Source organism: Notechis scutatus, chromosome 11, assembly GCF_049901735.1.
Source record: "Notechis scutatus isolate UNSWTSFEM ecotype Mainland chromosome 11, rNotScu1.2, whole genome shotgun sequence".
Taxonomy (NCBI): domain Eukaryota; kingdom Metazoa; phylum Chordata; class Lepidosauria; order Squamata; family Elapidae; genus Notechis; species Notechis scutatus.
The window spans coordinates 5,601,024-5,628,262 of NC_142019.1; the positions used below are offsets into that span (position 1 = coordinate 5,601,024).

General features: G+C 37.3%; 1 protein-coding gene across 3 annotated transcripts in view; it reads right to left on the reverse strand.

The window, feature by feature from the left end:
- TRPM7 (transient receptor potential cation channel subfamily M member 7) overlaps positions 1-27,239 on the reverse strand; it is a 60,590-nt gene that overhangs the window by 19,195 nt on the left and 14,156 nt on the right. For 2 of the 3 annotated variants that reach the window (XM_087972660.1, XM_087972658.1), the window contains exons 1-20: positions 18,749-18,836; positions 17,527-17,606; positions 16,999-17,037; positions 16,337-16,535; positions 14,884-15,097; positions 13,781-13,905; positions 12,792-12,963; positions 10,250-10,424; positions 9,299-9,422; positions 9,009-9,081; positions 8,125-8,225; positions 7,695-7,829; positions 7,191-7,244; positions 6,803-6,943; positions 5,911-6,045; positions 4,647-4,927; positions 3,493-3,721; positions 2,158-2,313; positions 1,442-1,585; positions 1,213-1,341 (exon numbers count right to left, since the gene is read on the reverse strand). In XM_087972660.1, the coding sequence (XP_087828786.1) occupies positions 1,213-1,341; positions 1,442-1,585; positions 2,158-2,313; positions 3,493-3,721; positions 4,647-4,927; positions 5,911-6,045; positions 6,803-6,943; positions 7,191-7,244; positions 7,695-7,829; positions 8,125-8,225; positions 9,009-9,081; positions 9,299-9,422; positions 10,250-10,424; positions 12,792-12,963; positions 13,781-13,905; positions 14,884-15,097; positions 16,337-16,535; positions 16,999-17,037; positions 17,527-17,606; positions 18,749-18,796 (2,754 nt within the window). In that variant the 5' untranslated portion in view covers positions 18,797-18,836. Of the gene's footprint in view, positions 1-1,212; positions 1,342-1,441; positions 1,586-2,157; positions 2,314-3,492; positions 3,722-4,646; positions 4,928-5,910; positions 6,046-6,802; positions 6,944-7,190; positions 7,245-7,694; positions 7,830-8,124; positions 8,226-9,008; positions 9,082-9,298; positions 9,423-10,249; positions 10,425-12,791; positions 12,964-13,780; positions 13,906-14,883; positions 15,098-16,336; positions 16,536-16,998; positions 17,038-17,526; positions 17,607-18,748; positions 18,837-27,239 lie in introns of those variants that run through there. The other variant, XM_087972659.1, reaches the window with a different exon arrangement.

Here is a 27,239-nt window from a genome sequence, read left to right on the forward strand (position 1 = left end):
AACCTGTAAGAAGGGCTGGGTTAAGAGAAAGGGACTATCCAAAGTCACTTAGGTGGGTTTCGTGCCTAAGGGAGGCCTAGAAATTCATCATTTCCTAGTTTTTAGGGCAGCACCTTAACCACAATACCAAAATGCCCCCCCCCTCCCCCCCCAAGGGAGCTTAGGATATTTCAAGAGGGCCATGGGAGAAAAACAAGGCCGGAAGCGAGTCACAAGTGAAAAATGATCAAGAAATACTGTTCAAAGGCACATGTATTTGTATTTGCTCTGGTTAAGTTGGCACACGTGTAAGACAAAGTTGTGGCAATAACTAACAGTAAAAAAGAGAGGCATGATATTTAAAGAAACTGAAGGAGATGTGAGAAGTACAAGCATCTGCACTAGACTCTAGATTGCATAAATAATAGTCTTAAGGAGAACAGCTAGGACAGTTTTCCCTAATTTGGTATTTTGCAAATAGGATGGGCTACGAGTTCTAGTTTTACTAAAACCAGGCCATGTTGGAGGCAATTAATAAATAGCACAAGATAGATATCGAACATTGTCTAAATAAAACTAAACAAATAATAAAATCTGCTCCACTGATGCTAACACTGAACACTGGCTACAGGAGTAAGATACATTATTTGCATTTTAAGATCTGGCCAGTTGGTCAGGCAAACCTTACAATATAAAGGGGCAAAAAAAAAAAAAAAAAAAAAAAAACCACAAGATTATACCGGCCTCATGCTTGGTAATTTCTGGACCTCTAAGATGTTTGGAACTTCTGTATCCAAACTTGTGCATATAAACAATATGTCTGCTAAATCAGAGGTCTCCAAACTTGGCTACTTTAAGACTTGTGGACTTTAACTCCCAGAATTCTCCAGCCAGCTATGCTGGCTGGAGAATTCTGGGAGTTGAAGTCCACAAGTCTTAAAGTAGCCAAGTTTGGGGACCCCTGTGCTAAATCACAGAGATGCTCTCCAAATTGTATGAAGAGAATCTTGGAGGAAAAAAAAAGCTTAAAAAGCGCTTAGTATTTTTAGCTATACATACTCTATGCAAACATTATACACAGGGCCAGACTGACTGCCCCACTTTAAACAATTTATGCTGGACTGGCAAAGTACAACTTGTGCATACCCTCTTTGTACAACAAATTCAGTCCACTGATTTTTCAGTGAAGCATTTAAAACCCTCTTCGGTGGAACAATGTTAAGACAGACATACCTCACGGATTTTCTCAACCGCCAGTGTGAAAATGTAAGCAATGACAATCCATTCCTGAACCGAAGGCAATTCTTCCATTTTCACAAGAACCACAAAGGTATAAAGCATTAGGAATCCTATATAGGCCAACTAACAAAAACAAGCCAAGTGTTAGATATCCATCTGGATAGGTTTAAAAAAAAAAAAAAAAAGGATTCCCGGGGAGGTAATTCTTAAAAAACCAACTCACCGTGTTGAACCAGAATTTCACTATTGGTGCGTGATAAAAAGAGTAAAACTTTCGCGTAATGGGAAGCCGCTTAGGTTTTATTATGCTCTCCATATCAGGCTTTCCGTCAGAATGATCCAAGACCCTGACTTCTTTGAACACTTCCTAAGATTAAAAGCAACATGGTTAAAGGACCTACATTTGGAAAGGGCTGCATTTTTTGTTATTAAGAGTACCTGATTGGATCCAGACATAATCAAAGTCAGTGGTAGAGTGGCAATACAATTCACTCATGCAACAAAGATCCCAATTCCAGGTCTCGTGATTTATAAACAGGACTGAAGAAACATCTATGGAAGCTCCTGAGAGCTGCTTTCTTCAGGATCAGCAATACTAAGCTAAACAAACCAATGATCAATCCTGGTCTATAGCAAGTTCCTAGAAGCATGGTGGCTTGAGTAGTTGGAACACTGGGCAGGATGGTAGCAAGCCGTATTCGAGACCTGAGGGCTGCAGTGGGGTGGGGTTGAGCTCTTGTCCATCACTCCAGTTTCTTTTTTGGGATATGTAAAGAGCCCCCAACTGGGGGGTGTCCCCAGTGACATCTAACCCTTTAGGGTAGGTAGGGCCTTGGGTGCTTCTGACACGAGTGCACAAAAAGCCAGTGTCTAATTTGTTTCACTGACTTTAACAGGGGCAAGAATAACTGAGTCCATTGAATGGATGTGAAGACTTACCATTGGTATTTCTTCTGCTATGTTCTGAAAATTGTTTTCACTGTCTTCCATTGTCATCTGATGTGCATCTTGGGATTGAGGAATGTGAGACATTTCGGCCTTGGTTTTGTATTCCAGCATTAATATAGTAGGGGGAAGAAGGATGCTCAGGATCACCTTTGAAATGTAACATCGAACAATTTAAAGAATTATTTCCATGCAAGAGAACTTAGAAACAAAGCAAAAGAAAGTTAAAAAAAAAACAAAAAACACCACCCAGCACACAGAGTCCTGCTTTCTCTCCCCACCCTTATTCCAGCAAAATCTGTCAGGTAGCAAGTAAAAGATGTAGAAGAATTGAGGAGCTTATAATACACCCGGGCAATTTCATAATACTCCTGAAGGGGAAGAGGAAAGCTAACCATGTCTAAATTATTATCCAACTAAATGGGTTTGCACAAATTCCCATCCTTCGTCGTATTTCCTCCCCTCACACACAATGTTGCATTCTGATTTCTACAGCCAAGTTTTAACAGACTCAATCTTTGCAAAGCTTCTTTTCCTTATCGTTTAAGAAATGAAGCGCGGCCACTTCGAATGATTCTTTGATGAGGAGCAAAGCAAGCGAAGGGTCACAAACCAAACCCAAGACAAGACTAATCACGCATCCTGTTTTAAAAGGAGGCTTCTGGAGTTTTCTGTCAAAGTACTGAAAGTTTTTTGTTTAAAACAGACCTGTCTTATTTCATTCGAACACAGTGGGGTAAATTTTCAGCCTGGTAATCTGAAATGGAGAGAAATGGAGGCTCCTGGTGTTAATCTAGTCTATATGGCTTACTTGTCTTATACCATTCTGAAAACTTACCCCATTTGCACCCTGAGGCCTTGTCTGAACTCTGAGGAAGCTATCACTTGCTCAGCTCATGCTACTAAAATGGAGCATACGTATGAAGACTTTCTACATCGCATTTTACTTTACTACCTGTAGGAAGCTTAATTACAGTTTTATACAGGAGGGGCGGTTTGAGTCTGTTAATGGGTCACCACTAAGGTTTTAGTAGTAGGTTAGTTCTCAGGATGAACTAGAGATCCATCTCTATTCAAGGGCTACTTGCCTGGATTCGGCCTTCTATAGGTCTGTACCTTTTTCAAAAAAGATAATAAAGCATCAAAAGAAAAATTACTGTGCATTCCAACACCAACTCTAGCTTTGATTTTTACACACCCCTAAATAAAGATGACACTGACAGAGCCTATAGAACTACATGCTTGAAGTTGTTTCCTATTTTTGGGTAACACAATTGCAATAATACTCAGGGCATCTGCTGAAAACAAACCCCCAAAAGGGGAGCCTACCTTGTACCACGAATTTTTCCTCATGTTCAGCCTTCCCATCCACATATCCGATAGCAACATCTGGGTGCAAGTGTGCGCTACAAAAGGACGGAGGCGTGAAGACACGGCTAGTTTAAGGCAGGTGGCATTACTCCAGTTTTTCAGCTCATAGGTTAGTAACTTCATTGCCATTGTTTCATCTTGCCGAAAGGACTGCTCTAATAGCTCAACGGCCAGCTCTCCAAACTCACTGAAGAGGGGAGGGAAAAAAATACATTTAATAGCAATAGCACTTAAGACTTACATACTGCTCTATAGTGTCTTACAGCCCTCTCTAAGCAGTATACAGAGGCAGCCTATTGCCTCAACAATCTGGGTCCTCTTTTTACCCACCTCAGAGAGATGGAAGGCTGAGTCAACCTTGAGCCTGGTGGGATTCGAACTGCCAAATTGCAGGCAACCAGCAGTCAGCAGAAATAGCCTTGTAGTATGATGCATATGAACAACAAGTACACAAACACATTCGCCAATAACTAACATGACTTGCCTACACTGACAAAATGCACCTATTTTTAAACTCTTTGAGTTTAAGAGAGAGAAAGGTACAATACTGAAGATTTTTTTTTCTAAGGAAAGTTTTTATTTTAACTCAAGTCCAATTATTTTTCTTCCCAAGAGGAGCTAGTATCTGATTCAAGAAAATGCTTCATTTATTCACAATGTTCCTGGAACTATTGCTGAATTTCCGAAACAATATCTCACCAAATCCAATTAGAGGAACTAACACAAATGATTTACTGGCCATTTTTGAAGAAAATAAAAGGAAAGAGCACAGTGGTTAGAGTGTAGTGCTGCAGGCTACTTCTGCTGACTGCTGGTTACCTGCAATTTGGCATTTTGAATCTCACCAGGCTCAAGGCTGACTGGGCCTTCCATCCTTCCAAGGTCAGTAAAACGAGGGCCCAGATTGTTGGGGACAATAGGCTGACTCTGTAAATCACTTAGAAAGGGCTGTAAAAGCACTGTGAAGTGGTATATAAGCCTAAGCGCTATTGCTAAATGCTATTACAATGAAACAGACAATTGATTCTAACTGTGGGACTGTTGTTCTTTTACAAAGTGTAATTTTGTCAAACAACAGATTTACGAGAAACGTAAGAAGCTGAAATGCTCACTTGGAGTATTCTTTTAGTTCTTCTGAGGTATCATCGACCAGGTCGTTTTGTTTTGATTCATAGGCCATGGAACGGTAAAGCTTGCAGGCCACTAAGGCTTTTGCCATGGACTCTTCGCCATGCTGCCAGAAAAAGAGCGCCATTTTTTGCCTCTTCATTAGCACCGCCCAAAGTAACAGCTCATTAAGAGGGTATGGAAAGCGCCTGGTTTCCGGATCATCAATATCGACAATGTCATCTTTGGTTTTTTTCTTTTTCCCTTCATCTGTGGCAGTATCAGCCTTTCAAAAAGGGGGGGGGAAAACACACAAGAACCTGTAATTGAATACCTCATAATTTATTTATTTAAAAAATGCAAAAAAATAGTTCGCATTCTACAGCAAACCTTCAACAGCATCCAGCACATCTTTGAATGAGAAGCAAGTAACAATAACAGACAATTAGCATGGCTTCTGGAATTATTTCCAGTCCCTTAAGAGTAGCTAGTATCTAAGATTGTGGGATGGCCAGAAACAGGAACACTGGGCAACGTTCCCAGTCATCTTTCCTGTCAAATAATGCAGTGAGGAAAATTTGGTGGGGAATAATATGGCTATTTTTTTAACCTGATCTTCCTTTTACTAGTCCCCATGCATCTATACAAATAATCATAGTTGGAATGCAGCAAAAACATCTGCAAAAACATTTGATCCCTATTTCAGTATAGCTTCCTAATCTAAGCCTACAGAATCTCGATTAAAAGGTAACTTTATGTAGCACACGTTGGCCACATAAAGGGATATTAACTTTTGTGATATGGACTTGTCCTGCTTTAATTTGATATCTGCAAAACATTAGATGATTCAAAGATCGTTATAATTTTGGGGTGTGGGTATATATACCTTGAATCTGAAATTTATTACTATGAAATCGTATGGATTTCTTTAGTACTGAAGTACTGATTTTAGTACTGATTTCTTTAGTACCACTCTTCAGTGTCAAAAAGACAGAACCTTCCCAGATTTACAATCTTGGATTAGAGATATTTTGTTTACATTCTGTTTATGAGCCTTTTCCCAACACAGAGTAATGGAAAAATGGGTGAATAATAATTTGTGTTATCAACGTTTAGTAATTTGTTTAAAAACAAGGTAAGTTTTTGTGTTTTCCTTTACTCTTTTTTATATATTGAAACAAAAAATAAATAAAACAGTTGACAAGAAGTACAATATATTATGTATATAGCATTAATATTCACGCAAAGGGAACACATGCTCTTGCATACCTTTGGTTTGTAAGGCTGTGCAGTTTTGATGAAGTGATTGTGCCGCATTTTTTCTTTCTTATCCACCCTGTTCCCAAAAGGTTCGTGGCTTTTACGCAACTGAGGGGTGCTGCCTGAAGCATTTCGCCCGGAGCGCTACATATATACACACACACATATATATATATATATATATATATATTTAAAAGGTTAACAACAAATTAAAAAGATGGTTAAAATATATTGCCAGACTTGCATGAAACAATAGAAACCATTTATCTAAAATTATAAAACCCAGATGGGTTTTAAATAAATCGAGTGATACATAGGTGAGAAAATATGGACGTCACAGATTAATTGCAAGTCAGTTATGAATGCACTGTTATGAATGCAGACTTATGAAAAACCTTGTCGTCTTGCTTGTGTCTACAAAACTGGGATAAAACTCACCTATCTTAAAAGGTTATTTGAATGTTCAGTAGAAATAATATTTCTGTTCCCTCAGAAAATGCACGTGAAATGCTCTGGACATAACCTAGGTATCCAGAGGGAGGCCACTTACCATGAACATATCACTTCTGCTCTGAAAGCATTTCATGGGCTGCTAGGTTTCTACTGGGATGCTTGCAATGTTCTGCAGAGCTTTATACGCTTGAATATCTGAACGGGGGCCTTCTCTTTTCTCCCTGATGTACTTGCACATCAACTAAAATCTGATGGAGATGACCAACTGAGGGTTCCAGGTTTGCCTAGGATTAAAGACTACAATTGGAGCATCTGCACAAGATCTTAATGGACAGGCAGAGCCATAAGGGAGAAAGGCTGATTCTCAAGAAGCCAACTCTACCTACACATTGGAAAACGTGTTTTCATTTTTCACATTAAAAGATATATATATATATATATTGTATACCCTATTGCTGCCACTGAGGCTGTTGTAGATCACTCGGAAGCGTTTTCTTGTGTACATGCACCGATAGGTTCCTCCCATTAAGTATTCGACAACAAGCCCAACGTCAATCAGAGTGAGTTTGTACCCTGGAGGAAGATTTCCCTATAGATGAAAAAATAGAAATTTGGAACTGAGGTTCAAAACATTTGGGTGAAGGTTTTTTTTAAAAAAATATGCTAAATAAAATAGCCTCCCTTGATTAACCCCCTTCTCCCCAGATAGTTTGGAACTGCAACTCCCACAATCTTGTCAGAAAGAAAATCATACCAAAGTGGGAGAAGAGAAGAGAAGAATATGGTTTATGAGGTTCTAAGGAACTTGAAGGCATTTTATCAACTGAAATCTTTACCTGTTTGACATCTCGAACAAGGTGAAACAATGCTGGATTTGTTGGGCCTTGTTTCTTGATGAAAAAAGGGAGAAAAATGAACTTTTAGATAATTTCAGGCAAGGAACAAATAGGTTAAGAATGACTAAATGCTGCTTGTTCCCTTATTTTGGTTTAACTAGCTATATTGCTGCAATATTTAAAGCCAAAATGGAATCATTTGAAACCATTATAAAATAGTTCTGCCCAAACAAAGCTTTTACTCAGCAGAAGGAAAAATGTGCAAATTGATATGGAGGAGCAAAACTTCTCTTCTGGTTTTAGATTCCATTTCAATAAAGCTGGGGTACAATAAAAATCCTCTATTAAAATTATCTTAGCAAATAATGATTGGGCAAATTTGTATTCTCCCTCAAATCCCTCAATACGTTTTGCTTGGTTTTCAGATTAAAATGTAAACCTAGTTCCATGAGAGATTTTAAAAGCAGTATATGGAGATTTTGCAACGGAGGGTCTTCAACTTACAGTGTTGTAAAGTTCTTCCAGTCTGGGAATTGTCAGAAATTTGTGCATGCTTACTCCATTTTCAATAAGAAGTTTCACAAAGGCAACTCTGTCCATCACAAGAGCATCCAACATAGCCTGCTCTAAAGAGCCAACCTGAATGAAATTGTAAGATGATCATGCTTAAACTTGAACGATAGATAGAAATGCAAAACTTGACACAATATTGCCCAAATATGACAGTACTATGCAAACAAGAGTTTATTTTAAATGACAATCCCAACTTTGTAAATACTGATAAATTAAGAATGTGCTTAAGTAAAAAAAATAATGTTTAATTTCCCTTGGGGATTGTGGAATTGAGGTAACTAACTCAGCATTATGTTGGCTCATTCTGGTTATCAGCAATCTTATTTATATTGTCCCTATTCCAACTGCCAGCTTTACTTACCAGCCACTGTTGTCCATAAACAAAAACATGATTTTTGGCAATGTCAACTCGATCCCAAGCAAGGGTAAGGATAAGCTGGTCAAATGCAGAAGCATTTGTCCCTAAAGACAAATGTAAACAAAAAAAAAAGTTTTGAAATTTAACCTGTTTGCCACAAAAGCCTAATTCCAAAACTATCCAGATCCAATACAACTGTATGTTAAAAACAAACTGATTTTAATATTATGTTTAAGGGAAATAGCACCTGTGTATTGAGGAAAGGCTTTGAAGCTGAGAAAGATCTACTCAATGTATATGCTCTTATTTTAAAGAGCTACAGAATTAAGTGTGCCGATAGAAGATAATTTCTGTAGCTCAGGTTGAATAATGGGATCTTGGATGCTCTATGAGCTTGGTTGTTTTCTTGTAGATGATACCTCAGTGCACTGATGATGTTACTTAGTTTGGCAATGAAACGTCTGTAGGAAAACGACCAAGCTCAGAGAGCATCAGAGATCCAACAGAATAAAGTGTGCCTGAAATTAATAGATCAGTGAATGTTATTTATATCTGACCCCCCCTCCCCCCATCAATATGCTGGAGGGTACCATAAAAGAAATGGCAAGTTTATGCAGAATTAAGCCAAGATTTTTCCAGCATTCAGACAATTTTATATAATTGTCCCACCATTACAAAGAGATGATGAAATCAGGATCTGAAAATGTAAATCAAATAAACAGCAAAAAGATTAATGTGTTTTTTTTTCCTAAAGGGGATTCCCAAAACAGTTTCCAATCAGAAACAAGACATCCAACAAAAGGAATAGATGTTCATTCATGGAAAAAGTAGTGTGGAACCATCTTAACTTCTAAGATAAACCATATCGCTTTCAAATAGAAATGTACCTTTTAATAGAGCTGTAAGGATTGCAACATCAATATCCTGATGTTCATCAGACCCAATGTGGAACACTGTAATCTGTTTTGAAAATTAGATGAAGAAAGAAAGTTTTTAGATGTGCCCACGGCCTCTCATGTACACAGATTACATCATGTTAAATTGAAATGGGAGTTCTAACTTCAGTAATATTCACAAAGGGGACAAATTATCTGGATTTATTAGAATACATTTTAATTCTTCCCAGAGTGAAATATTTATTAAGCAAATCCTTGTAGCGGTGTAGAGACTTACTTACCAGCTCCCTTTTCTTCATGCATTCCAGCAGTGTCTGGAATAAATGAACCGCTTCACTCTGACCAAAATTAAATGTCTTTTTGATTGTTGAAATGATTTCAGGTTCAGCTCCATCAGGGATGCTTCTGAGGTTAAATAAAGAAATCAGAATTTCAGCATAATTATCATATGCAAATATAAGAGACGGTTTTAAAGTTCAGAGCTAGAGGAGGAGAAAATTGGGACCGTTACAATAAATTGTTCTAATAAATTGTTACAATAAATCGTTCTAATAAATTGTTTCTCAGGCAACTGCACTTAGGTTAAAAACTCAGCTGCAGAAAAATTGCTCTCATCCTAGGGAAGTGCTACATAGCTCAGTGGTTGAGCATACCTAGTAGTTTTGCACAAAGAAAGTCAGACTGTTCTTGAACACATCTCAGATAGCAAGGTTGAAACAGATTATAATCCACAAATGTGGATGACATCTAGAACACCAGAATAACTAGACACAAGGACAGGTTTTTTCCCCGAATGCCATCACTCTCTAAACAACTAATTCCCACAACACTGTCAAACTGTATTACTATTCTTCTTCTCATCCTTCCTATTACCTATCTCGTCCCACTTATGACTACAACCTTGTTGCTTGTATCTTTACAATTTATATTGTTTTATTTAGTTTCCTAGTATGATTTTGATTGCTTCTTTCGTGCCCCTATGACTATCACTAAGTGTTGTATCTTATGATTCTTGATGAATATTTTTTTTTATGTACACTGAGAACATATGCATCGAAGACCGATTCCTTGGGTGTCCAATCAGACTTGGCCAATAAAGAAGAAAGAGAGAGGGGGAGGGAGGGAGAGGGGGAGAGAGAGAGAGAGAAAAAAAATTGAGCAAGAGGGATGAACAACCCAACTTGATGGAGATCAGCTCCACTGTAGGAGGCCAATGTTTAAAAAGGGCTTACCCGCCCTCTTCTGTTTGCTTATAAACATAAGCCAAGATATCTGCAGCTCTGCCAGTCCCCTCGCAGACCACAACTGGCACAGGAGGGCTTTCCTGAAGATACTCCAGAACAGTAAGAACAACATTGGGGCCACCTTCAAAGATAAGTGCCACCACAGGAACACCTTGGCCAATTCCTAGGTAAAGAGGTTTTAAATAAAATATAGAAACGCTTTATTCAGTCGAAACAGGTTTCTTTTTCTTTTCAATTAAATTTTAAAGCCCCAACTTTACAATATAAAAAAACCTGAATGTGCATCCTCTACATGTTAAGCAGGTTTCGTGGTTTTGTGAAATTGACTTCGCAGTTTCTATTGGCTGGCAAAATTAATGTTACTGCTATTAATCGAGGAGCGATGACCATTATTACTTAATTGTATTGAACGTTCTTCCTGAATAATCAATATGCATCTGGGAGAAAGACTAAACTATGGAGGATGTAACAATCTTGCAGAAGTATTTATGCACACACATATATATTGAGATATTTCAAAGAATGTTATGAATAGGCAAAGACAAAGAACAATGAACAGGGTTTAAAAAGTAGAATGGATATGAATAATGATAAGATTTACAAAAGCCATAGAGGTTACAATTTTCCAGTACAGTTGACTATGGATATCATTATATCATTTTAAAAGCCTGAAGATCACTAAAACTTGCAGAAATTAAATAAGCCCAGCTGCTGCTTACACCTGCATGAAAGAACATGTGGGAAACCTGCACTGACTTCCTTAAACAACCTGGCAGAAAGGTGAAGTACACTTGCAATCCATCTTATACTCAAACTCTCTTTCCTGTAGTGTGTAATTGGGTGAAACGGTGCACCAGAGAGCAAAACCTTTCAAATCAAGATAACTCAGATGGACCAAGTGGCAGGCTGTCCCAAAGGTGGCAACTGGACTTTCTTGCCTTTCTTTGAAGACGTTTTGCTTCTCATCCAAGAATGAGCACAAATGAGTGGGGAACCTTCTTGGAACCGCTGAAAGGATTGTGTTGCAGACTGGAGGTAGAGGGTGTCGTATATCCTTCCCCCTCTGTTGAGGGAGGGCTGTTCACCTATCTCCAATCTACAACACAGTCCTTTCAGCAGTTCCAAGAAGGCTCCAGACCCATTTGCACTACTCAGGTGACCCAGATAAACCTCCAAGTGGCCTCAGCGACTCTCTAAAACAGTGGTCACCAACCAGTGGGCCGGGGACCACTGGTGGCCCGTGAGAAAATTTTGGTGGTCCGAAGAGAAATGTCCCCCACAAAGCAATTAATCCAGGCTGCGCAGGAACACCAGGCTACACCACCCACATGGCCCGCAGGAACACAAGGCTTGCGTTGCTTGCATTGCGAACAACACAAGGTAGTGAGGGGAGGAGGAAAAGGGTGGAGGGGGGGAACTTGCCCCACGTGCCTCGCCTGGCCACTGGTTGCTTCTTTCTTCTTCTGCTTTTGGCTGCACGCAAGGAAAGCAGCAAAAGTCTTTCCTTCTTTCCCCCAAACTCTGCCAGAAATGAGTCTTTGGGACCCTGCAAGTCCTCCTGCTCCAAGAGGCTGCGCCGGCGCGACAAGTCTCACAAAGTCTCATTTCTGGCGGAGTTTGGGGAACAGAAAGAAAGACTTCTGCTGCTTCTGCTGCATCCCTTGCATGAAGCCAAAAGTCCCCCCCCCCCGGAGAACGGAGCTGGAGACCGAATCCTGCGATCCCAAATAAAGAATGATTGATCGGTAGGAAAATGGGGTGAGGAATTCTCCTGCAGACTTTTTGGGGGGATTTTCCCAGGGTCTCTGGTCCGTGGGATTTAAAATTATGAGTTTGGTGATCCCTGAGGTCCAAAAGGTTGGCGAGCCCTGCTCTAAAAGGATGCAAATGACCAGCTGTCTGCAAGGAATGTAAATCCTTCCATTTCACACCATCCAGTCAGAGCTGAAGAAGTTTCTTGGATGAGAAGCAAAACATCTTCAAATAAAAACCAGAAAGTCCAGTTGCCTCTTGAAAAAGCACCTTTGGAACAACCATGACCTGGATGACTGAGAATCTCTATAGACACTAACTTGCAGAATGTATCCAAAATCCTGGACTCATCACTCCCATGGAAATGAAACATAGACTATATTTAACATTTGTCTTTCATTGCACAAACAAGTCAAAAGTTAATCAGCACACGTTTTAAATATAGGTAATCATGCACAAGGTCTGTGGTTTTACCAGTCAGCTAAGTCAGCATAAATGCAACTTAAACACTGTAAACACACAATCATTTTTCACAAAAAAAATTATGGTTACAAAACATTGTGCTATCAACGTTTTGTCACAATCTATTTGAAAAGTGTAATGCACATTTTACCAATAAATATACATGAACTAAAACATTTTTTTTTAAAAAATCAGCCTCCTACCAATTAAACAAAATCTTTACCACTTTATCACCCATTGTCTAATCTGAAAGTCATGTCATTTCACGTACATTAAAATAGTCAATTCTATCATTATACTCATATATCACACGTACTTGCATGAATTCGTTGCTGACTGATTGTTTTTTCCAGTTCTCTCCGCAATTTCACTTCTGCTCCATATTTTCCAACTGTGCCATCATCCACCAATATGAAATGGGAATGAAGATTATTCAGGACATTTAATTTGCTTAAAGGATTTAGCAGAGTTTGATATGGAGCAACAACCTAAGCATAAAACAACATTAATATGTTCCTGTGTAATAAATCAAGGTTACTCTTTCACAAAAAACAAGTCTACAATTGCCAATGATCACACAATCAATTAGTTACGGATCAATCCTTTGTTCCTTTAGAAAAGAAAGTGGTAATACAAGATGAACTTGCATGTGATTTTATTCAAAAGTGGAATAGTATTCCAGTTTTATATCTGAAGGAGGTGGTGAGAGACAGAGGGACATGGAGAAGGCGGATCCATAGAGTGGCCAAGGGTCAGATGTGATTGAATGGCTGATGATGATGAAATACTATTACAATTAAACCTCAAAGCATTTTTTTTACATTTTAAAATATTTATTCCAAAATCAAGGCTTTCAATGTGTCCAAAATAGTGTTTGTTTGAATATCTTGCTTTACTCTGATATATTGTACTAGTTTGTCAACTAAGTGTAAACTCTCTGTAAGAAAAACCCACCTTTCAACCCCATTCACTTTACAATTACATTTTATGACCTTAAGAATTCAGATCATAATCTGAACAAGAAAATGGCTCGATTATGCGCTCGGCCTTGGGGTCCCAAATGTGTTAAGGACACCATTTCCTGCTTATATTAACATCTATGGATTATAACTTTTCTCAGCTATATTTACTTTTTTTGCATTGCATTTTTAATTGGTTTTTATTGATTTTATGTTTTATGACCCAGAATCACTTGTTTGAAAATGGCAGCTATGTAAATTAAATGAACAAATGAATAAACAAATAAAATAAGTAGCTTTCATTCCCACCCAGTTAAGAGCACATATAATAACTTTATGAACTTACATCTTTCCCAACAAGATCATTTCTGTTTTCAATCACTCCCCAAGGAGCTATTCCAATAGTGCAAATCTTTCGAGATGATCGGGAGGCATGCTCCTTCAGAGCATCGCCAACGTGCTTTGCAACTCCTGCACAAGAACAAAAGTGTATGTGTGATGATGATCAATCTCCACAAAACTCAGTATGTATCACAACCAATTAAATACCAAATAAAAACCAAATAAAAAACAAGAGGTTACCACCACCAGATACATTTCACTGTCATCCTATTATTAGCACTTAGCAATAGCACTTAGACCGCTTCACAGTGCTTTACCTTCCTCTCTAAGTGGTTCACAGAGTCGGCCTATTGTCCCCAACAATCTGGGTCCTCATTTTACTGACCTTGGAAAGGTGGAAGGCTGAGTCAACCTGGAGCCAGTCAGGATCAAACTCCTCAAGTGAGCAGTGAGTTAGCCCTGCAGTGCTGCATTCTAACCACTGCGCCACCATGGCTCTTATTATTAGCCCATTTCATCCTTTCCCATATTCTAGTTCATTAGTTTCACCCACTTCTGATCATGAGAATGTATACACAAGTAGTCCTCGACTTGCAAACTTTCATTTAGTGACCAAGCTTATAATGGCACTGAAAAAAGTGACTTATGAATGTTTTCCACACTTACGATCATTGCAGCATTTCCATGGCCAGGTGATCAAAATTCGGACACTTTGGCAACTGACTCATACTTACGACGGTTGCACTGTCCAGGGGTCGACCTTCTGACTGGTGAAGTCAATGGGGGAGTCTGATTCACTTAATAACCATGTTACTAATCTAACAACTGCAGTGATTCATTTAACAACTGTGGCAAGAAAGGTCGTGAAAAACTCTCTTAACAACTGTCTCATTTAGCAACAGAAATTTTGGGCTCAAGTGTGGTCGTAAGTCAAGAGCTACCTATGCTATTTATCAAGCTTGGTGTCATCCCAGGATTCCAAATATGCTATGTTCATGGACCTTTAAAACAAGTTCTGAGTCATTATGACACCCAAACAATAACACGACTCAGGACCAATTGTCTTGTACATATACATCAAAAGTATGTTTCAAGTGAAGGCATCACCTGTGTTCACCCCTCCAGTTATAATCCAGGCTCCTGTTGTTACTGCAGCTTTAATGAGACCTTTACCAAGCAGCTGTTTGATCCGTGGGTGAAGCTCAAATTTTTGCATCCCTCCATGTACAGAAACAACAAGTTTTGGCAGTTCCAGCTGCCATTCTTTAAGCATAAGTTGTAGGATCGCTTCAGGTCTGGTGTCATATGACAATCGTACATACTATTCAACAACAAAAAAAAGGAAAATGTTAATAACCTTTAACAATGAAACAAGCAAAATATAAAATAATTCATGCAGTGACACACAAATATTACAGCTGAAAGGTTTATTCAAAATTCCTAATGAATGTTTTAAGAGATTAAACCTGCCTCTGTATTTGGATTCATAAAGTGATTTGTTCAATTTTGGTTTAGCAGTGTTCTACACTACAGCCATTCTAATTTCTATCGCTTGGTTCATAATTTAATAATGCATGTCTAGCCATAAAGGCTTAGTTAACAAACCATGGTTAAAATAAAATATAGCTCAGCACAACACACAAATGCCTTTAAAAGTTAAAATAGAAGTATAACCTAAATTGTTCTTCAAAATATCATTTTAAGAATACCAATTTTAACAGAATTGTTCTGATTTCCACAATATATTTGGTGTGAATTCAAGTATATGTAATGACTTCTGAACAGCTGGAATTCTTGTATCTGAGGAAGCATCACTTTCTGTGTATTGTAGGCGCAATACAGAAAACAGAGGAAGAAGGAAGCGTTTTCTTGGGGGGGTGGCACACTGTTATCGAAAACTTCAGTTTATAGATACTTGACTCACAGAGAAGTTTTCTTTTATCACAAAATAATAAAAAATACATTGCAAAACAAGCTTGGTGTGGGATTGTTTCTGCATTAATTGTTTTGAATACATTTAAAATTCAAGAAGTTCAACATAGTGACTAAGAAATAAATGTCCACATCCCAATGACTAATTCAAATGTGTGTGGGTACATGTCCTAGTACTTCCTACTAGGAATTCGAAGAATAAACAAATGGACAAAGGGTGAAGTGCTTTAATTATGCCTCCATTTCATTGCATTATTGGAATAAAAAAAACAAAGAAAGTTAGAGAGGCTGAATGAATAAATTTAACATCCATATTAACGGATAAATTAATAGCCATTGATCTGGATATAAAATCCAGTTCAAAAAGTGAAGTATAAATCATTGTTAGCACCATCCATGGAAGCTTATCACAAAAAGAGTTTAGATAATAAATTCCATTATAGGGCAATTCAATCTTATGAAAACTTGACTCAACTCCCACTTATTTCCACCCTATCACTTCTGTGTTTAAAGACCAATATTGCTATTTTAATCTTCACTTTGGATATTGCAGATGTTGTTTGAAGATGATTCCAGAAGCACTCATCAACTCCACCAGTAGAAGACAAATAGAACTGTGGGTACAAACCTTCGCTCGGTAGGAATGAGAGCCTCCTTGAAAATTAATGACACCGTAAGCATCTGTTGAACTCTGCTCTGTATGTTTTTCTACAGACCATTCCTCAAGTTCCTGGTTAAAATTTTCACCCAGCTTCACATCGGAGTATTTCATGGCAAGGCTTGCGGTGAAGCAGGCATGTTGCCGTACCAAGCGACCGCAACAGCACCTAAGGACAAAATCCTCACTTCAGGAAATTGGACAGGCACATTGCGATATTATGAGCTGCTATACACACGTTCACTGTATTTCATAGTCTCTACCTGTTAACTTCCACCAAATTTAAACCACATACTGTCTCTGAAAAACTACAATTCCATGTTTTTCAGGAACTTGGGAAGAAGCTCCAAACTGCAGTATAAAGATTCACAATGATATTAGAAAGATAGATAATATCTAAGGGCTTGAATGCCATGATAACAGGGATAATTATGTTTACTGCTCACTTTAATACATGCCTATATTCCATATGCTCTTCACGTAAACACCTTTTTTCATTTAACTTTTTCTGCATTTCGACTTATTTCTGCTTCCAGAGACTTTTGAAACAGATTATAGTGCTTGCAGGTAACTTATTTGTATTATTTAACCCCAGTTTTTAAAAATATTTCATTTAATGTAAAACTACTTACCTGACAAGTTGCTGACAAATCTGACATCCTGGAAGGCATCTAAGATTAAAAAATTAAAAAGATAGTCTAAAAACGGTCACAGTTTCAAAAAACTACATCAATAGAACAAAAATATCATATGACTTTTCTTATTTAAAAAAAGCTTATTTTTTTGTGCACAGGTTCACTACAAGACAACAGGAAAAAGAGTAACATAGCAAAGATGATATAAGCAAAACAAAAGCCGCTAATGTCTCCAGCTACGGGATATATCCAATACAGCACAAATTAAGGGGGAAATCGTAATTCCTTCTTCTAACTTAGATCCCAACTTCAAGGGGGAAAACCCCCTCTTCTTACATTCCTATTCACTTCCAGTTCTTAAAGCACTCCCATTTCATACCACAGAATTTCCCCTTCATTTTATAAATCCAAATTGCTTCTGCAGAAATTAATACCCTCTCTCAGATATCTCATGAGAATGCTTAAACCTTAATTTTGGGGAGGATACCAAAGGCTGCAATAATTAATGTATCTCTTTTCATTTACCTGTGAGGATCCTTTGAACTTGGTATTATGTAGACACATTCCCGTTTGGTGAAAGTATTTTCTATCCAAGATTTCTGGGACTGTAAAATAAAGTATTTTAAAAATCATACCAAGGCAATAGTGGATTTTCAGAGAGTTATTTTTCATGACATCAATCGGCCATATTTCTGAGTAACTTAATATCTATGTCTCTCTCCCATCAGTGTTCAAGCATATATAATTCAGGCTATTAGATAGATCTACCGTTTAACTTGAAATAGATTAATCTTGCTAAATCAGTAATTGTGTAAAATATCTGATTAAACTTAATGTAAAAATTGAGTATTGATTAACTGATTAATTTGTTACAAAGCGACACAAACGGAAGTTTTTAAAAAATCAAGTTTAAGGAGTTTTTCATTTGTTGTTCTCCTATAATGTTAAATTTGCAACCAATATTTTGAAACTTGGTTTAATAAGAATATTTAATTCTTATCAGAGATTAATTCAAAATCCTTGCCACGCGGGTATTATGGAAAACACAATTGTAATTTTCCAATAAATGCACTTTGTAAACGTCCTTGAAATTATTCTATCTGAATTCCATCGGACTTTTCAAATTAAACTTTTCACAGTATGCTTATTAAGCCAAGAGAAACACAAGACACCTATTTGGTAAATGGCTCACAATTTAGCGTACACATTTACTATTTTACTATTAACACAGTTATACTGAACAGGGAAGAAAATACGCTCTGCTTTCGTACAAAAATGCCTGTTACTTTATCTCTTTATCTCTGTAAGACATTTAGCCACCTCTTGTCAACAGTTCATTTGTTGATAACTAGCTGAAAAAGGCTGAAATCTCACAAACAACCCATTATATCAAACAAAAATGGGATGTTTAAGAGCCCAATTGCTGGCCTGACTCCCTAGAACTGATTAACTAAAAATTAAATGTTTTACCCCAAGCATTCAAGTGAAAACATACCAACAAGTTTACATTTACTTAGCTAACGTATTTCCTTAAGGGGGGGGGGGGAGACAAAAGTTGGTGATAGGCAAATCAGTCTGCACCAACATTCCCCAGCATGCTATTAAAACCTCTCACCTCTAAACATAAGAACAATGTTTAAAACCTATAAAACTCAGTTAATATAATTATTACTCTAGATATCTTAGGTATCTGTATAATATTACAAGGAGACAGGTTAAATCACAAAAATATATTTTTAAAAAATACCTGATCAAGATACAAGGTCCACCTTATTTTTTCTTTGCAGAAATCCATAGTCAACAACTACTAAGAGTCTCCTTTGAGGATCAATCTTATACCACGAAAGTTTACTCTAATTTAAGGTTTTAGAGATGACAGGTTATAACAACATACCGCTGCCTAAAATGCAGGATGAGATCAGACCTTAAAATAATTTAACATTACATTATAGGGACCATTCTATTATTGCATTTAAATGGAGCAAATATTTTGAGGGGCTTTCTTTTTAAGAGGTACTCTATTATTTAACTATAACTCCAGAAATTAAAGTCTGTGGTATTACGAGAATGATTTGGTCAGAAAGCATCAAAAAATTAACATGAACGTTCTGCCATACTTCATTAAAGTTGTGTTTTGATGACTGATGAAGTTTTGTTATACAAACACATCTTTAAATTCACTAATATTTAATCTTTGGTTAATTGATATAACTGAGCACTGGTTGGCTTCCAAGAACTGCAACTAAAAAAAAATTCAACGAATCTATTTGAACCCATAAATACTGTAAGGCACCAAGTAATAAACTCTGAAATATAACAGATGTTGATCCAGAGTTCTGAGATTAGACTATAGTACATGTTTATCATCCAACTATGTTCTGTAACAATTAGTTTTATTTATATGGAACAAAAAGCAGAAATTCCCATTTATACATTTAGGAAAATCATGGCTGTGCATTGTTCACAATGATTCACAAAATTCAGAAACTGTATTAGACCCAAGTTCCTAGTTCATATGATACAAGAAGCAAGTCATAAGTTATCTGAAGATGAGCCACATTGAACAGGAGAAAATAAATATTGTAAAAAAATCAGATTTATGGTTCTCAGCAAATTCAGACACGTATTGCTATTCTATCTATCTATCTACCGTGTTTCTCATATAATAAGGCCGGGTCTTATTTTTTTTGAGCCCCCCCAAAAATGGCTAGGCCGTCTTTTTGGGGGTGACTTAATTCCCCCCCCCTTGCATCTTCGGGCGGGCAGCGACAGCTTGAATGTTGACCTCGGCGTTGGTGGGGCACTTCGTATCGGGGTCAACGCAGGCAGCACCATATCCAGGTGTGCAACAAAAGTACTTCCTAACGGCAAGCCCCCCCACCATTCCCCCCCATTTCGCATGTTTTAATATAGGCCTTAATTTGGGGGGAGGGGCTTAATTTCATTTCATGCCTATAAAACATGCTGGGACTTCCTCTTGGGGGAGGCCGTATTGTTGGAGAAACAGGGTATCTATCTATCTATCTATCTGGATTGAGCCTATTCAAAAGACAAATCCTTCATGTGGCAATTTGTTCAGTTATATTAATTACTGCAGCATTTGATGCTATGTGAATTGCTTTATGAATAAGTAAACATATTGTTTTCTTGTATTGGGCAGTTATTCAAACTTACATTAAGGGTAATGGAGTATGTAATAGGAAGCACTATTACAAGCACTACAAGATATTTATGACAAGCTGCCTCCATTCATCACTGGATCACTTTATTTATCTAGAAAAGCAGAGGTCAGATCAGTAACAGAGACAAACTAAAACAAAGAGGCAATGTTCGAATCAGGAGAAAAAACAAAAAGGCAACATTGGATAAAATATTCCCTCTGTCTGAATTAAATGGAGTTGTAGATATGTTTACTCAGAAATGTCAGAGTTTCTTAGAACTTATCCTCAAAAAAGCATGCACTGTCAACAGGAACTTACAAACCAAGTGGGGATGTTTGGGTCTCTAACTTATTAATGAACGTGGTGCATTACAGACAGAAAAAAGTCATAGATAACAAACAAATCACAATGCAATCTAAAATCCTTTTCTCACTACTGAAGTAAAGCTGGAACAATTGAGATGCTTATAACTTCAAAGGTCCCTGCAAAAACCATATTCCCACATTCTACATACCCTGGTTTTCTTTTCCAAAGAAAAAGAGTGAATTCACTGGGAGATACTGCAGACTTCTATTCTGTAGCACAAACTCCTCAAAGACAATTAAGATTTAAGCACCCTTACAATAACACATACAATATTCTTCTGACTCCACATCAATTTTCCTTCTCAATTTGAAGGAGGAAACCCCTTATATGTGAAAATGTCCCTTGGAGAAATGTGTAATACTCTTGCAATTTGCAAAGTCTTTTCATTCTATGAAGCTTTTTGATGTAATTGTCATTGTGAGCAATTCATCTGGGTATGAATATTAATAATAATTTTAATAAACAAGCAAATATTGCTTAGTGCTGCTTGTTTCAATAATTGTTTTTTTCCCTTTTTGTTGTACACCAGACCTATATGCTTGGGAGAGTCTTCAAATATTGTAAATAAAAAAATATTTTTCAATAATAGAATCCCAGTCTGTTAAAAACTTGTTTACACACCTATGAATCCACACAAATTGTTTTGGACAAAATTACTTTTGTTCAAACTTTAGGCAGGGGGAAAAAAGCATACATTTTAATTGCAAAAATTCTTCAATGTTAAGTGAGATAACCTGACATTAATTTTTCAGTTAAGAAAACATATATGACAAATAGTGCATTTTGTTGCAATGATTTATGTAAAAGCACACCACAGAAGTTACCTTGAAAAAAGATCGCCCCAACTCAGATGGTAAACAAGGACACATTTCCAAAACCAAGAACTTCCCCAATTTGCAAAAGGCCCAACTGAACAGAAATACTTGATTAGCCAAACACATGCGGATCGTGGGACAGAGCTGTGACCCATAGCTAGTTGGTTGTTAACACCTCATTTTACAAAAGGCTGCTAGAGCAATAGCTGCAAGGCAAACATTCCAGACTTCGTTTTCCCATCATCCTGAATCTCATTTACACACTGAGCACCTGGGCTTTGCTGAACACAGTGAGTTCACACATATAAAGTAGCTGGTTAGCAGCATGTGTTCCTTGCTCAATAGTCCAAACAGAACAATTTAGCAGAGATTACACATCGTTTTAAAAGAATGTACACTTGGTATTTTGCAAGGAATTTCTTCCCAAGGATACCTGTGTAATATCCATGGAGTTGCATTTTATCCAGAAATGTCCTAGAACTATGCATTCTCTTAATAACAGATATTTTCCTTGTAATAAATAACTCTTATTGCAAAAAGACCCTTTCTCGGGAATACTCAAATGGTATACATTAGCAATGCAAAATTTTCCATATTTTTGTCCTTCAAGTGGTCTCATCCTGGCTTTTCACACATACAATCAACGCTAGCTTAACTTAGTTTGTGAAAAGTCTAAATACTCATGGAAGTCTAGCTTTTTGCAATGGGCTACCAGGCATGGTAGTCTGTAATACCCATTGTAACCTCACCTAGCAATGGTATTCAATTTGAAAAGTTGTTGTCATCTTTATAGTCTCAAAAGTGTTTTTTCAAGAGGCAACTGAACTTTCTGAAATCAGAAGAGTACAAAGTACAAGCCTTCACTGATGATTTGGTTTTTTTTCTGGAGGAGCCTATAGAAAAAGGACATAACTTATTAGAAGATCTAGAACGATTTGGAGAAGTCGCAGGATTTAAAATTAATAGGGGTAAAACGAAATTAATGTCTAAAAATTTAACAGGAGACCAGAATAAAGAACTAGAGACAATAATGGGAATACAGGTGACAAAAAAAATTAAATACTTAGGAATTTGGCTTACTCCACAAAGCAAATCATTAAAAGAAAACAACTATGACAAACTTCTCCAACAATCCAAGAAAGATTTAGATTCCTGGAGTACATTACAACTTTCCTTATTGGGCAGGATTGCTCTGATTAAGATGAATATTCTGCCAAAATTTCTATATCTATGCCAGACAATTCCAATCAAATTAAATAAAAAATTTTTTATGGAATTAAACAAGATAACACTGAAATTTATTTGGCAGGGGAAAAAAGCTAGGATTAATGTAAAAGCCCTACAAGATTTGAAAAGCAGAGGAGGGTTAGGCCTGCCAAACTGGGAAGTATATTACAAGGCAGCCACCCTACTATGGATAAAGGAATGGGTGAATTTAACTAACAAAAGAACACTAATATTAGAAGGCCACGATATGCAGAAAGGATGGCATGCCTTTCTGTGGGAAACTGGGAAACCCAGGCAATCATATTTCCATAGGCATCTTATCAGGGACTCTCTATTAACCAATTGGAAAAAAAGTACGTAAAAAACTTTATCTAAAAATACCGATTTGGCTATCTCCAATGGAAGCGATAGTACACCCTAATAATTTGGATATAACTAAAGGAAAATTGAAAACCCGACAAGAATTACAAGAGCAAGGATTTAAAATTGATCAGTGGGTGTACCTTCAAATTCATAGTAGATATAAACAAGATATTAAGGAATTTGGAATCTACAATAAATTACAGACTTTAGACAAAATTCTATTAGGACCGAGCAAAAAAAATATATCTAAATTTTACAAACATTTATTAGAAACTGAATTAGAACAAGAAATTGTCAAAGGAAATATGATTGCGTGGAGCAGAAACGTGGGACGGAGCATTACGCTAGCAGAATGGGAAAGGATCTGGAACAGGAACATTAAGATCACGAAATCAGCAGCTTATAAAGAAAACATATAAAATGTTTTATAGATGGCACCTGCCCCTTCGAGATTGGCGAAGATGCACCCCAACACGAGCCCCAATTGTTGGAAATGTCAAAGCATAGAAGGTACCTTCTTCCATTTGTGGTGGTCGTGCAAGGAAACCCAGAAGTACTGGCAAAAATTAGGCGCTGGCTAGAGGAAATAACCAAGGAACAAAAGAGTACAAACCAGAGTCCTTCCTTCTAGGAATTTTCAATAAACAAATACCCAAAAAAATCGAAGTATATTGTAATTCATATCTTAACCGCAGCCAGACTGGCATTTGCCCAGTGCTGGAAATTATCTTCCATTCCCTCTGAACATATGGTTATTCAGAAAATTTTACAATGCGCCGAAATGGACAAACTAACCCAAGCACTAAAAAATAAAGAATCCTCATCATATTACAATAATTGGAATCCTTTGTATAATTGGCTAAACCAAAGATAGATCATCTCTAGGAAAATTATGGCCGAGGGCCTCCGAAGCAGAGAGATAAAGAAAAGCACCGTCGATGATACTTTTGAAGAAGAAAGGATCTTACAGACAGTCACAAAATATGGTTTTATTTTAACTGTTTTCCCTACTCTATTCTTCCCCTCCCTTACTCTTCCCTTTCCCCTCTCTTAGGCTTTCCTCCCTCTCCCTCTTGGTCTATGCCAAGGCCTATTTTTCTTTTTGTTGTACATAATTTGTAGTTGTGTTGTTCTTTTAAAGGTAAAACTAATAAAAAGAAAGAAAGAAAGAAAAAGTACCTTTGGGGTAACCATGACCTGGATGACGGAGAATCTCCATAGACATCTGTCATCTTTATACTTTTTATGCGTCTTATGTTACCCCCACCATATCTCACTGGCTTAAAGTTTGAATATTAATATACCGAACGGAAACATCTAACTTTGTTGCATATCTTTATCCTAAATGATATAAGATTTTGTGGACTCATCCAGAATAGCGTGGAGGTGGTGGGGTTTTTTGCTACAAGGAAATATGCAGGAAGAGGAGGAAGTTACCGAGAGTCAGATATTATATCCTTGGTGCTTTAGAAAAGGTTTCCAGGCTGAAATGTCCTGACCCCAAAATATCCTGTTCCAATCTTATCAGAACGCTCACATGTTGGAACAGCCATGTCAGGAGCCATCTGGTGTAGAAACAGACCCTGCTAATTGCACAATGGAGATCAGTGTGGCCCATTTCCAGTTCAGATCCATTTTGGTAAGGTAGGAAGATTTCCCAAGAGGCTGGAATAGCCCTTCCCCATAGTAGAACAGAAGGTCTGGAAGTCAAATGATTTAGTACATCTCTACCTTCCATTTATAAAAGCTGAAGATATGAATTAAATTAATATTAAATTGGGTATTATGATATTAGAATGCCTGAGTAATAAAATGTAATGCTTATCTTGTAATTAACGGTTTTATTTGTGAAAAGTTAGCATCCCATGGTTCAAATGGAAAAGGAAGTTTGATTATTTTCTGACGCAAAATCTGACTTTTCTGTGATCCCTCTTAATTAGGAAAACCTTTTTAAGGTGCTACCTCACGGAACACTGCATGTAAAAAGTATCCTCAGTTGCTTATGCATTTAGAAATAATCTACTAAGAAAGCCTGATTTTATTTTTTTTAAATACCCTAACATCTCAAACTTTTTTAAAAAATAGAGATTCCAAAATCAGTTGTACTTTTAAAAATATACATATTCCAAATTGGTTGTATTTTGAAAACAATTTTGTTTCGTTTGGGGCCACAGAAAACAGCAAAAAGATAAACATCAAGTTATGTATTTCCTACGGTTGTTTAAACATCTAGGCTCCAACCAACCCCAACAGACGCCTCACTCCCTTGCTGTCATTGCAAATGTAAGGTTACCTTTTTCTATAATTACTAAGTCTTAAGCAGGACAAAGAAATACCAGCTAGCTAGCTCCTGTACCAAGCTATATTTAAAGCTATCTTCCGAACAGCAAGATCCAAGAAGTTACTAAAATATGATTTGCACTGTCAGATACACGATTTCAAGAGAAGCAGTAGCAATAGCACTTAGACTTATATACTGCTTCACAGTGCTTTACATCCCCCTCTAGGTGGTTTACAGAGTCAGCCTCTTGCCCCCAACCATCTGGGTCTTCATTTTACCGACCTCGGAAGGATGGAAGGCTGAGTCAACCATGAGCCAGTCAGGATCGAACTGCTGGCAGTCAACAGAAATAGCCTGCAGTACCGCATTCTAACCACTGCACCACCACGGCGCTCAGTGAGAATTCTTATTAATCATGAAATCTAAAGAAGACAGAAGATAGGAAATAAAGATGAATTTATATCAAGCATAACCTGAAGCAACTGCTCTAATTTGGCTTGTTTTGGAGGTAAGAGCAGTCAAATAATTTAGGGATTTTCATCCAATTTTTTAGCGTTATATCGAAGTTAGGTTCTTTGGTTTGTTCCTCTACAGGTGGCCCTCAACTTACAATAGCTTGTTTAGTGACCATTCAAAGTTACTACGGCACTGAAAAACGTGACTTATGACCATTTTTCGCAGCTACGACCTTTGCAGAATCCCATGATCATGTGATCAAAATTCAGGTGCTTGGCAACTGGTTCATATTTATGACAGTTGCTGGGTCCCAAGATCATGTGACCATCTTTTGTGACCTTCTCACAAGCAAAGTGAACGGGGAAGACAGATTCACTTAACGAACAAGTTACTAACTTATCAACTGCAGTGATTCACTTAACAACTGTGTCAAAAACATTGTAAAATGGGGCAAAACTCACTTAACCAAGGTCTCGCTTCACAACAGAAATTTTGGGCTCAGTTGCGGTCGTAAGTCAAGGACTGCCTGTATTATCAAGTGTAAAAAAAAAATGCACAAGCTTTGCAATGCAGAATTCGTAGAAGAGAAACCAGTCAGGAATCTAACTTGGAACGATCTCTTCCTAGCTTGCTTAATCAGTAATGCCACCAGGAGCTGCTTATCTATGTCAAAACACTTGCCAATTCTAAAGAATTCTGGGTTTAGGAAAGTGTCTGAGGTTGTTTTGTAAGAACCATACATTGATTCTCAGGTGCACAATAAGGAATACAAACTAATCCACTTGTAGAGAGACTGCTGCGTCACTGTTAGGACACCTTCTCATCCTGGAGATTTGCTAAACATCAATCTCCTTATGGACCAATATTGCAGTATTGCATAGTCCTCAACTTACAACAGTTGGTTTAGTGACCGTTTCAAGTAACAACAGCACTGAAAAAAGTGACTTGTGACTGTTTTTCACACTTATGATGGTTGTAATAATAATAAGTCTTTATTGTTTAGCCCTTGGGCCATATCAAAGTGCAAAGTTCCAGCAACAATTTGTTCCTAAAATTTAATAAAAGCAATTCAAAATGAAATTTGATAAAATACCGTACAATTGGTACAATTTGGTAAAATACAATTTAAAATGGAATCTAGACAAAATACGATTTAAGATGAAATAGTAATAAAATACAATCCAAAATAAAATTGTAATAATGTACAATAATTTAAGATATAGATAAAATATAGTAACATTATATTTCGGAGTTGCCCTTGCAATCTACCACATATGCAGATCTCAACCGAATCATTTTATTTAAATACTGTGCTACTTTAAATGTTATTTTCAAGTTCTGGCCGGACATAAGGTAAGTTATTTTGATATGGGTATCCCAATGGGTCATTCGTCTGATATATAGACCAAGATACCTGTCTCTCCTTGGCCACGTGATTAAAAATTCAGACACTTGGAACGGACTCAGGGGTGAGATGCTACCGATTCTGCCTGGCTCTGTAGAACCAGTAGCTCTGAAGAGCAGCAGACAGTGAACCGGCTCTGTGTTTGCTGCTGTTTGGCCCATCCG